The sequence below is a fragment of the Salvelinus fontinalis genome, chromosome 19, assembly GCF_029448725.1.
Source record: "Salvelinus fontinalis isolate EN_2023a chromosome 19, ASM2944872v1, whole genome shotgun sequence".
Taxonomy (NCBI): Eukaryota; Metazoa; Chordata; class Actinopteri; order Salmoniformes; family Salmonidae; genus Salvelinus; species Salvelinus fontinalis.
Genome location: NC_074683.1, coordinates 30,961,293 through 30,974,119, shown reverse-complemented (window position 1 = coordinate 30,974,119; position 12,827 = coordinate 30,961,293). Strand labels below are relative to the sequence as shown.

Sequence of the window (12,827 nt, the reverse complement as noted above, 5' to 3'; positions counted from 1 at the left end):
TCATCTGTACAAACAATAGTACGCAAGTATAAACACCATGGTACCATGCAGCTGTCATACCGCTCAGGAAGGAGACTTGTTCTTTCTCCTAGAGATGAATGTACTTTGGTGCGAAAAGTGCAAATCAATCTCAGAACAACAGCAAAGGACCTTGTGAAGATGCTGGAGGAAACGGGTACAAAAGTATCTATATCCACAGTGAAACGAGTCCTATATCGACATAACCTGAAAGACCACTCGGCAAGGAAGAAGCCCTTGCTCCAAAACCACCATAAAAAAGCCAGACTACGGTTTGCAACTGCACATGGGGACAAAGATCGTACTTTTTGGAGAAATAACCTCTGGTCTGATGAAACAAAATAGAACTGTTTGGCCATAATGGCCATTGTTATGTTTGGAGGAAAAAGCAGAAGAACACCATCCCAACCGTGAAGCACGGGGGTGGCAGCATCATGTTGTGAGGGTGCTTTGCTGCAGGAGGGACTGGTGCACTTCACAAAATAGATGGCATCAGGAGGGAGGAAAATTATGTGGATATATTGAAGCAACATCTCAAGACATCAGTCAGGAAGTTAAAGCTTGGTCGCAAATGGGTCTTCCAAATGATCAATGACCCCAAGCATACTTTCAAAATTGTGGCAAAAATGGCTTATGGACAACAAAGTCAAGGTATTGGAGTGGCCATCACAAAGCATTGACCTCAATTACATTTACATTTTAGTCATTTAGCAGACACTCTTATCCAGAGCGACTTACAGTAGAGTGCATACATTTTATTACATTTTTACATACTGAGACAAGGATATCCCTACCGGCCAAACCCTCCCTAACCCGGACGACGCTATGCCAATTGTGCGTCACCCCACGGACCTCCCGGCTGAGGCCGGCTGCGACAGAGCCTGGGCACGAACCCAGAGACTCTGGTGGCGCAGCTAGCACTGCGATGCAGTGCCCTAGACCACTGCGCCACCCGGGAGGTGTCTGAGATTGACACCTCAATCCTATAGAAATGTTGCGCCCAGAACTGAAAAAGTGTGTGCGAGCCAGGAGGACTACAAACCTGACTCAGTTACACCAGCTCTGTCAGGAGGAATGGGACAAAATTCACCCAACTTATTGTGGGAAGCTTGTGGAAGGCTACCCGAAATGTTTGACCCAAGTTAAACAATTTAAAGGCAATGCTACCAAATACTAATTGAGTATGTAAACTTCTGACCCACTGGGAATGTGATGAAAGAAATAAAAGCTGACATAAATCATTCTCTCTGCTATTATTCTGACATTTCACATTCTTAAAATCAAGTGGTGATCCTAACTGACCTAAGACAGGGAATTTTTACTAGGATTAAATATCAGGAATTGTGAAAAACTGAGTTTAAATGTATTTGGCTAAGGTGTATGTAAACTTCCGAATTCAACTATATATATACACAGTGTTGTACAAATGGTTAAAGTACAAAAGGGAAAATAAATATGCATAAATATGGGTTGTATTTACAATGGTGTTTGTTCTTCACTGGTTGCCCTTTTCTTGTGGCAACAGGCCACAAATCTTGCCGCTGTGATGGCACACTGTGGAATTTCACCCAGTAGATATGGGAGTTTATCAAAATTGGTTTTGTTTTCGAATTCTTTGTGAATCTGTGTAATCTGAGGGAAATATGTGTCTCTAATATGGTCATACATTGGGCAGGAGGTTAGGAAGTGTAGCTCAGTTTCCACCTCATTTTGTGGGCAATGTGCACACAGCCTGTCTTCTCTTGAGAGCCAGGTCTGCCTATGGCGGCCTTTCTCAATAGCAAGGCTATGCTCACTGAGTCTGTACATAGTCAAAGCTTTCCTTAAGTTTGGGTCAGTCACAGTGGTCAGATATTCTGCCACTGTGTAGTCTCTGTTTAGGGCCAAATAGCATTCTAGTTTGCTCTGTTTTTTTGTTAATTCTTTCCAATGTGTCAAGTAATTATCTTTTTGTTTTCTCATGATTTGGTTGGGTCTAATTGTGTTGCTGTCCTGGGGCTCTGTGGGGTGTGTTTGTGTTTGTGAACAGAGCCACAGGACCAGCTTGCTTAGGGGACTCTTCTCCAGGTTCATCTCTCTGTAGGTGATGGCTTTGTTATGGAAGGTTTGGGAATCTTTTTTGGAACACCATTAACAATACCTTTTTTGGAACACCATTATTTTTGTCTTACTGAGATTTACTGTCAGGGCCCAGGTCTGGCAGGATCTGTGCAGAACACCTAGGTTCTGCTGTAGGCCCTCCTTGGTTGGTGACAGAAGCACCAGATCATCAGCAAACAGTAGACATTTGATTTCAGATTCTAGTAGGGTGAGGCCGGGTGCTGCAGACTTGTCTAGCACCCTCGCCAATTCGTTGATAATAATGTTGAATAGGGTGGGGCTTAAGCTGTGTCCCTGTCTCACCCCACGGCCCTGTGGGAAGAATTGTGTGTGTTTTTTGCCTATTTTAACAGCACACTTATTTGTGTACATGGATTATGAATGAATGAAGATATAGTTTCGACACAAATCTAGGGTTGCTACCCAAGCCGGCTGGTCGTTTGTTCTATCGGTTCGGGTGCCAGAGACGCGACCCAGTCGTTAAGTCTAAATGTTCCGTTTCCATGATGGCTGGATGTTCTTATCCCTTGCTTGTTAGCTAGGCAACTTTGGCTAACACAGTCTTCTAGTGATTTGTTTTGGATACATCCATAACAATGAGCATTATAATGATGTGCGATTTCACCTGGCACAGAACATTTGCTCTTTCGGCAGGCCACTATTGAGAAGAGATAGCCAACTACACAGCTAGCACAATCACTTCAAACTAAAGCTGTAATGACAGCAAACCAGCTGCATTTCGTGGTTTTCTTTTGACAATTCTTTGTATACAGTATATCAATAATAATTATGCTGATTCATGATTTCGACTGGCTGAGAAAAGCTGCCAGCCTGTCTGTCTCATCTCAACTCCTGACACATTCATTACCATAGGACAGCTTCAATATTGAAACAATGTTGCAAATGTCGGAGAGACAGACAACAAGGTTTATACAAATCTCTGCTGTTGAAAACCAATTGCTATTTAAAAAAAAATTGAAGATAATGTCTAGATGCTTTTTATAGTGGATATCAAGTCTATAAATTGTCTGGCTGGGCTGATGAGACAGTGGATTGCTCAGTCAGATGGAACAGAGTGATTAGGCATTTTAACATCATAGATTTAGCTGGTGGTTACTTGTGGAATAGACACAGCCTGGAATGTGGTTTTAACCAATCAGCATCCAGGATTAGACCCACCTATTGTATAATAGGGTACTCTCAATACGTTCTCTGTCTGACAGACCCATTTCCCTCAGTGAGGATAATGCTTTATCTATCTGACAGACACACACACCCGACCGCCCACCCGCCCGCCTGTGCTCAGTGTGCAGTGTGAGTTATTCTGGTTGGAGATATGTCTGCAGGAGTACAGTTCAGTTCAGCTGAGTATAGTGGTGTGTATGTCCCGGTGCCCCTGACAGCAGACAGACAGGCTTCATTCCAAATAGCATCCTATTCCCTATTTAGTGCACTACCCATAGGGCTCTCTTCAAAAGTAGTGCACTAGGTAGAGAAGAGGGAGTCATTTGATAGCAGACGGTCAGACAGTGTTAGGAGGGAGTTTAGATGCACTGTTCTGCTCCTATTCCAACCCAGAACAGAGGAGAGCAGGGAAACTGAAGGCCCCTCACTCTCCACTCAACAAGTATGAATGGTGCTCCAGCAGGCTGAAAAGCATGAACCAAACTGCTCTCTCTCTCTCTCTACTCTCTACTCTCTACTCTCTACTTCTCTACCTCTCTCTCTCTCTCTCTTACTCTCTCTCTCTCTCTACTCTCTCTCTCTCTCTCTCTACACTCTCTCTCTACTCTCTCTCTCTCTCTCTCTCTACTCTCTCTCTCTACTCCCATCAATCTCTTGGCTTATTTTGTTATCTGTCAAATTTAAGTTATTTGGACAGTAGACCAACACAATGACCATTTATGGGAATGTGGTAACGGGGGATACATTTGGCTTGTACGTCAAATGTCACACGGAGATGAAAGTCTGTCATTTAACGGAATTAGTTGTGGAGGGGATCTATCACACCATTTATTGAACACTGTCACATTGGTATAAAGGGATCGGGAGACAGGTGCAGGAATGCGTAATAGGGTTTTTTATGGACCCAAATTACAGCGTGCCATGTAAAGTCACGGGGACGAAGACCAAACAAACACGTATACAAAACACAGGGTTGAGACCCAAACAAAAGAGCGAGGAGTACCTCGAATAAATACACAAGCGGACAATGATACCACACGGGACGAGACCCGTAATCATCTGCGCAATACACACGGCACGAAAGCCAAAACAACACAGAACAGGTACTCACACGACCAACGGACATTGGAACAATAATCGACAGGACAGTGGTGAACAGGGGGCACACATATACAATTACTAATCCTTGGGAATAGGGACCAGATGTGCGTAATGACAGTTCCGGAGGGATCCGTGACAAACACTCTCTTTTCTCTCTCTTCTTCTATTCCTCCTCACCCTTCCTCTCCCTCTGTCAATATCCCCCCATCTCTTCCTCCCCTCTTCAGATAGTGTCCAACGTCCTGATCTTCTCCTGTACTAACATCGTGGGCGTGTGTACCCACTATCCAGCCGAGGGCTCCCAGAGACAAGCCTTCCAGGAGACCAGGGAATGCATACAGGCTCGCCTCCACTCACAGAGGGAGAATCAGCAGCAGGTAAGGCCCACCATGGTACTGTGGTGGAACCACAGGCAGTAAATTACTTGACATAGTTAGGCCGAGTTACTGCTGATGTAAAAAGGGCTTTGAAATACAGTTCATTTATTAAATGAAATGCATATATTTCCTAATAACCTAGCAATCCAAGGTCTGAGTTTCCGTAAGTAACCTTTGGCTTCTGCTCCCTATAGACCAGGGAAGGGCAACTCCAGTCCTGTTCATAGTCAGATTCATGCCTAACATGAGTAGCTACTACCAAGTGCCATATGCTTTGTTAGTCACCCATGATAAGCGCTGTCTTCACAGTAACTAGATGAATGGTGACAGTAGGGCTGTGGCGGTCATTACATTTTGTCAGCCGGTGATTGTCAAGCAAAGAACTGTCAGTCTCATTGTAATTGCCCGTTTATTAACATAAACACATTTAGCATGTCCTGGCTTCCACACAGGGACTACAAGCCACTGATGCGGACCTTTGGAACATCTACATTTTAAAAAGTATAATAAATCCATGTAATATAGCCTACACCTTCACAATAAATCCATTATGTACTTTAAACAGGTCTAAAGAAGCATGATATGAACAAAATGTATTCTATTTCAGAAAAAGAGAATAGCATACTCTGAGTTGTCCTTATGTTAGGCCCTGATCTGGCTATGCCATATGGCTGTGGGCTACACTAGTTCATTTAGCAGACAAGAATTGTTTATAATTCCGTGGCATTATTTTATGTTATTTTATAGTATGAAGAATACAGTGTAACAAAGCTGAATAAAATAGAAAGGATATTTTCTCCAAATGATTTGAGGGAGCGCGCACATACGGCTATTCTGTGTTGAGCGGTTAACATAGAAACAGGTACTCCTATATGTATAATTTAGAGTTATTTATGTAACGTTAGTTGTGATACAAATGTTGGACTATATGTTTAGATTTCTAATATATTAAATGGCTGCAAGATGCGACTCTAATGATGATTTGAAAATAGTTGCATGAAATGCATGAGCTCTGCTTAGTTTTTACACAGGCTGTACAACCTTCATCAGTCTCTCACACAGTTTGACAAGCACTTGATAATGCCTCGTATTTCACAGCTGCATCTCCTTTGTGTGGCATTAATGCCCCCTAAAAAAATCCCTGCCTTTTGCGGTCAGTGATCAGCCTGCCGAAGCACCTCTTACATTGCGATCGGGTCTTTCTCACAGGCTACAAGTGAAGACAGACACATCGGGGACACAACTGCATGAGTCTTTATCCTATTCCGAGGCGCATATGGAAGATATTGGAAGAACTGTCCACATTTACTTTTCGTCAGCCAACAAGATGAGTAGACCTAACGAACAGTAAAAGCACTATCCTATGTCAATCTACTATCCCCCATACTACAAAAGTTGACCTAGTCTATTCTGCGCCAGAAATAAATATTCCAAACATAGTCTGGGACAGTTGTGGAATACGATAGATGTCACGATCGTGTGGAGGATTGACGGACCAAAACGCAGCATTAGGAAAATAAGCCATCTCCTTTTATTGAACGAAGAAGGCAAACGAAACAAAAACACTTAAACACTAAACAAAACAAGAAAACGATCGTGAAGCTAAACAACGATGTGCACACACTGGCTACAAACGTATCACATAGACAACTACTCACCACAAATGAAAGCCTATGGCTACCCTAAATAAGGCTCCCAATCAGAGACAACCGAAATCAGCTGTCTCTAATTGGGAACTCATTCAGGTAACCATAGACTCTCCTAGACAACAAAACATACATAGACAACGCTAGACACACGTACTCAACACAAACCCATATACTACACCAACAACCCCTTTACCATAGAAACACCCAAAACCAACAAAACACAAACATTCCCCATGTCACACCCTGACCTAACTAAAATAATAAAGAAAACAAAGAATACTAAGGCCAGGGCGTGACAATAGATCCCAAATTAATACAACCACTAGCATCAAAAAACCTGTTTTAAGCAATGAGTCAGACGCAACAGATGAGAACATTTAGCTTAAAATGTTGATAAACTATAAGGTTATTTCTTCACATTATGAGCGCAGCAATGCGCACACGGCAGTAGGCTATAAGCGTGAATGTTCCATTAGCAGGAAAACAAATGTGACCCCAAATGCGATTATGCATGTATTGCTTTTATTATAAGGTGCATTTTTATGGTGAAAATGATCTTCCCCAAACGTGAAACTCACACGCTGCATATATATGCCATTTAGGCTCTACACCCGTTGTAAAGCGGATGAATGTGCTTCATTTTAAGAAGTTATGTGGACCCTTTTTTTATTAGGGGGTAGATCAGCTTTAATATTGCAGATAGATTGTAGCTTCCATCAATGTAATTGTCTGCATCACTTCCAATCCCCCATATATTTTTGGGCAAATATATATATATATATATATATACACTACCGTTCAAATGTTTGGGGCCACTTAGAAATGTCCTTGTTTTTGAAAGAAAAGCACATTCCTCTGTCCAGTGTCTGTGTTCTTTTGCCCATCTTAATATTTTATTTTTATTGGCCAGTCTGAGATATGGCTTCTTCTTTGCAACTCTGCCTAGAGGGCCAGCATCCCGGAGTCACCTCTTCACTGTTGACATTGAGACGGGTGTTTTCCAGGTACTATTTAATGAAGTTGCCAGTTGAGGACTTGTGAGGCGTCTGTTTCTCAAACTAGATACTCTAATGTACTTGTCGTCTTGCTCAGTTGTTCACCGGTGCCTCCCACTCCTCTTTCCATTCTGGTTAGAGCCAGTTTGCGCTGTTCTGTGAAGGGAGTAGTACACAGCGTTGTATGAGATCTTCAGTTTCTTGGCATTTCTCGCATGGAATAGCCTTAATTTCTCAGAACAAAAATAGACTGACGAGTTTCTGAAGAAAGTACTTTGTTTTTGGCCATTTTGAGCCTGTAATGGAACCCACAAATGCGGATGCTCCAGATACTCAACTAATCTAAAGAAGGCTAGTTGTATTGCTTCTTAATTAATCAGCACAACAGTTTTCAGCTGTGCTAACACAATAGCATATGGGTTTTCTAATGATCAATTAGCCTTTTAAAATGATAAACTTGGATTAGCTAACACAACGTGCCATTGGAACACAGGAGTGATGGTTGCTGATAATGGACCTTTGTACGCCTATGTAGATATTCCATTAAAAATCTGCTGTTTCCAGCTCAGCTACAATAGTCATTTACAAGATTAACAATGTTTTAATTACAATTATTTTAATGGACAAAAAATGTGCTTTTTTTTTCAAAAACAAGGACATTTCATGACCCTAAACTTTTGAACGTTAGTTTACATATACTGTACATACAGTACTAGTCAAAAGTTTGGACACACCTGCTCATTCAAGGGTTTTTCTTTATTTTTACTATTTTCTACATTGTAGAATAATAGTGAAGACATCAAAACTATGAAATAACACATATAATCATGTAGTAAGCAAAAAGTGTTTAACAAATCAAAATGTATTTTATATTTGAGGTTCTTCAAAGTAGCCACCCTTTGCCTTGATGACAGCTTTGCACAATCTTGGCATTCTCTCAACCAGAATACTTTTCCAACTGTCTTGAAGGAGTTCCCACATATGCTGAGCACTTGGAGAAGCCTAATTACCGTGACTAAACGGTCATGTGGAATTTGACTGTCGTCATGACTCGTGACCGCTGGTGTGGCAGTAATTCGGTCAACGTAACAGCCCTAGGCAACAGTAATAATGACTTCAGCTCTCCAAGCCACTAAGCAGAGAGAGAGCAATAGAACGACTCATAACCAGCAGCTAATTGGCTAGGATTGACAGGAAGTGAGAGGAGTGTGTGTGTGGGGTTGGTGGCCTATCCTAGCCTCTTGATAACACCCGCCCACCCACGGCTGCTGCTGGGGCATAAACAGAACTGGAGCTATGTCCCAAATGGCACCCTATTCCATATAGTGTTCACATTTTTACCAGAGCCCTGTATATATAGGGAATAGAGTGCCAATTGGGATGTAGCCAAGGAGATGACATCAAGGGCTGGGCCACACTCTTCGGCCAGTGATGACATCTCTCAGCAGATAGGGTCACTGTGGCATGGGAGTCATGGCTATAGAGGGATGGAGAGATGGAGAGAGGGGGTGAGCAGCCATGCGTTCGAGTGCTCAATTACCCAGGTCTTCCCCTGTGGGATAGGCCAAAATCAACACCTCTCCATTTCTCTGTCTCACTGTCTGTCTCTTGTACTGACTCTAATGAACTAAATCTCTGATTGGTACTTTTTCACTCTACACTCTACACACCCCTTCCTCTCTCTCTCTCGCTCTCCCCTTCCTCTCTCTCTCTCTCCTGCTTATCTCTCTCTCCCTCTCCTGCCTATCTCTCTCTCCCTCTCCCCTGCCTCTCTCGCTTTCCCTCTCTCCTGCCTCTCCCCTCTCTCTCCCTCTCCCCTGCCTCTCTCTCTCTCTCTCTCTCCCTCCTCTGCCTATATATCTCTCTCTCTCCTCTGCCTATATATCTCTCTCTCTCCCCTGCCTCTCTCTCTCTCTCTCTCTCTCTCTCTCCCTCCTCTGCCTATATATCTCTCCCTCTCCCCTGCCTCTCTCTCTCTCTCTCTCTCTCCCTCCTCTGCCTATATATCTCTCTCCCTCCTCTGCCTATATATCTCTCTCTCTCCTCTGCCTATATATCTCTTTCCCTCTCTCCTGCCTCTCCCCTCTCTCTCCCTCTCCCCTGCCTCTCTCTCTCTCTCTCTCTCCCTCCTCTGCCTATATATCTCTCCCTCTCCCCTGCCTCTCTCTCTCTCTCTCTCTCCCTCCTCTGCCTATATATCTCTCCCTCTCCCCTGCCTATCTCTCTCTCTTTCTCTGATTTTCTCTCATTCTCTCTTTCTCTCTTGCTGTCTTCCCTATCTCTCCCACCCTCGTCTGTCTCGCCCTCCATCCCTCTTTCTCTCTCTCTTTTCTCCCCCCCCCCTCTCTCTCTGCAGGAGCGTCTCCTGCTCTCCGTGCTTCCCCGTCATGTTGCCATGGAGATGAAAGCTGACATTAACGCCAAGCAGGAAGACATGATGTTTCACAAGATCTACATCCAGAAGCACGACAACGTCAGGTACCAGTCACCACTGACGTCATCAGGGAGAGGAGGGACACATGCAGTCAGTGCCATGCTCCAAAGCTATGTCTAGGTCTTTCCCTTCACCAATTACAGTAACATGCTACTTTTATCAGCATTACCTAGCCTCTGAGGTTCAGCTATACATGCTAACCGTGGTAGTGGTAGGGTCTGTCTAGGGCTTGACTGCAGTGCAGTTGTAGTGGGCGTTGCCAATGGTGAGGTTTTAGAGGCCCTCCTCTTGGCCGCAGAGACTAAATGTTGCTGTTTAATAGCTAGTTTCATGCAATTCCACAAATTTTGCCATGGGGCAGAGAGAACATTTGACAGCTTTAAAGCTAGTTTTCTGCAATAAAACACATTTTGTCATTTGGCTGAGAGAAAAATGGGCGCTGTTAGCGCTAACAGTAATTGGGGCTCCGCTGAGCAGCAGACAGACAACACGAAAAGAGAGAGACATCTCCTGGCAGGTAGAGAGAGAGAGATAGATAGAGAGTATACAGTGGCTGTGGAGAGAGAGAGAGAGATAGAGGGCTCTTGGCTGTGGAGAGAGAGAGAGCGATAGAGGACTCTTGGCTGTGGAGAGAGAGAGAAATAGAGAGAGGGCTCTTGACTGTGGAGAAAGAGAGAGGAGACGTCTGGTGCTGAAAATCTTACTAGTACATTTAGCTATCAGATCCTTGCTTCATCTGTAATTTAGCATCAAGGACCTTGGATCCTCTCCTTCAATGGGCTTTGAGAGGAATTAAGGAAACAAGGATGGAGAAAGCAAAAGTTATTTGACGGCTAGTAACCTTTTCAGACACTGTGTTTCTCTGTGAGCTCCAGTTGGACAGAGGAGAACGAGTGGAGTGTGTACTATATTGTAAGTAGCCTAGCATGTGATGTGGGGTTGCTGAGAGAGCAGATAGCATCTTGTCCTGCAGCATGTCATGTCCCCTGCTCTTCCCGGCTCAGCTCAGTTCAGCCCTGTCCCCTCTGCTGTTAGTCAAGAGACCTCCCTCCTGCTTTCCTCTTTTTGTCCTCCTCCTCCACTGTCTCCTCCACTGTCTCCTCCACTGTCTCCTCCACTGTCTCCTCCACTGTCTCCTCCACTGTCTCCTCCACTTTCTCCTCCACTGTCTCCTCCACTTCCTCCTCCACTGTCTCCTCCACTTCCTCCTCCACTGTCTCCTCCTCCTCCACTTCCTCCTCCACTGTCTCCTCCACTGCCTCCTCCTCCTCCTCCTCCACTTCCTCCTCCTCCTCCACTTCCTCCTCCACTGCCTCCTCCTCCTCCACTTCCTCCTCCACTTCCTCCTCCACTGCCTCCTCCACTTCCTCCTCCACTGTCTCCTCCTCCTCCTCCACTTCCTCCTCCACTTCCTCCTCCTCCACTTCCTCCTCCACTGTCTCTTCCTCCTCCACTTCCTCCTCCTCCACTTCCTCCTCCTCCACTTCCTCCTCCACTGTCTCCTCCACTGCCTCCTCCTCCTCCTCCACTTCCTCCTCCACTGCCTCCTCCTCCTCCACTTCCTCCTCCACTGTCTCCTCCTCCTCTACTTCCTCCTCCTCCACTTCCTCCTCCACTGTCTCCTCCTCCTCCACTTCCTCCTCCACTGCCTCCTCCTCCTCCACTTCCTCCTCCACTGTCTCCTCCTCCTCTACGTCCTCCTCCTCCACTGTCTCCTCCTCCTCTACTTCCTCCTCCTCCACTGCCTCCTCCTCCTCCACTTCCTCCTTCTCCTTTAAAAAAAGCTGACTACAAACGTGTTATGCAAGTTAGCAGCAGTGGGGTGTCGGGATGTGTCGGGATGTTTTGAAGCTCATCTTAGTGAAGTGGATGTCTGCTAGAAGTCAGAATAGTTGTGTGTTTTTGTTGTGTTACAGTTTGTGCCAGTGTCCCAACCTTTAGACCTTGAGAGGAGTCAGATACATTTAGCCGACTCCTCTTAAGGTCTAAAAGTTGGGACACGTCCTTTGGCTGCAGTGTAGTTGTGCCCCAGTCCACGGTGGCATCCAGCCTAGCCAGCTTCGCAGTAGATGACATTACTTAATATCCCCTCTACAGGACCAGTACTGACACACTCGGGCACACTGTTCAGCACTGCAGCAAACAGCACAGAAGATTCTGTGGAGATCTGTTTTAATGTGCACACTACAGTAGCATACCACTTTAATGTGAAGAGAATCGATTGGATGTTATGCATTCTGGTAGCAAGTGATGTGCGAGTAGACATTGGAACTCAGCCCGGTGTCTCTTCCCAGCTGATGTTGTCAACTGCTGTTGCTTAGGATATTGGTGATGTTCGATGGGGTCGATGTAGTTACCTGGGAGATCCGTTTGTAGTCTCTATGAACATGGTGGATGCGTTGGGTAAGGTGGCGTCAATGAGAGTAACAAGAAGTGGGCTCATATCATTTTTTGGTGTATCTATGGAACAGAAGGAACATGCTCTGAGCCTCAAGAAGATGTCGGATTGGAATGTGTCGTGTGTGGCTCTTCGAAGCAAGGCGCCTATCAAGGGTGTTATCTCTGAGGTGGTGCTAGAGTGAATGCAAAGGATATACAGTCTGTGAAGAACTTGATCAACCGACTGACCAGCATTGTGGATGGAGTGAGGAGGAAGACCACTCCATCCATTCTATTGTTGTTTGATGAAGAGTCTCTGCCTTCTCACATGCATTTGGGTTTTATGAAATACCCTGTGAGAGCCTTCATGCCCAAACCCATACAGTGTGATAAATGCAAATTATTAAACCATGTGTCGAGTGTATGTAGATGGGCGGAGCATCATATGCCAGCTGAGTGCTAAGTGCTGCAATCGTGGTGGTGAACTTGCACCCGAATTCCTGAAGTGTCCTGTAAGGGTGAAGGAGACGGATGTGGCAAGAACAAGGGCTTCCAGCATGTCTCCTGTCCGGGGGCGGTGAGAAGAGTG

General features: G+C 44.9%; 1 protein-coding gene across 3 annotated transcripts in view; it reads left to right on the top strand.

The window, feature by feature from the left end:
- Positions 1 to 12,827, top strand: part of LOC129816599 (adenylate cyclase type 5-like) — a 137,022-nt gene that overhangs the window by 64,749 nt on the left and 59,446 nt on the right. For all 3 annotated transcript variants that reach the window (XM_055871281.1, XM_055871280.1, XM_055871282.1), the window contains exons 2-3: positions 4,632 to 4,781; positions 9,782 to 9,903. In XM_055871281.1, coding sequence (XP_055727256.1) covers positions 4,632 to 4,781; positions 9,782 to 9,903 — 272 coding nt within the window. The remainder of the gene's footprint in view (positions 1 to 4,631; positions 4,782 to 9,781; positions 9,904 to 12,827) is intronic.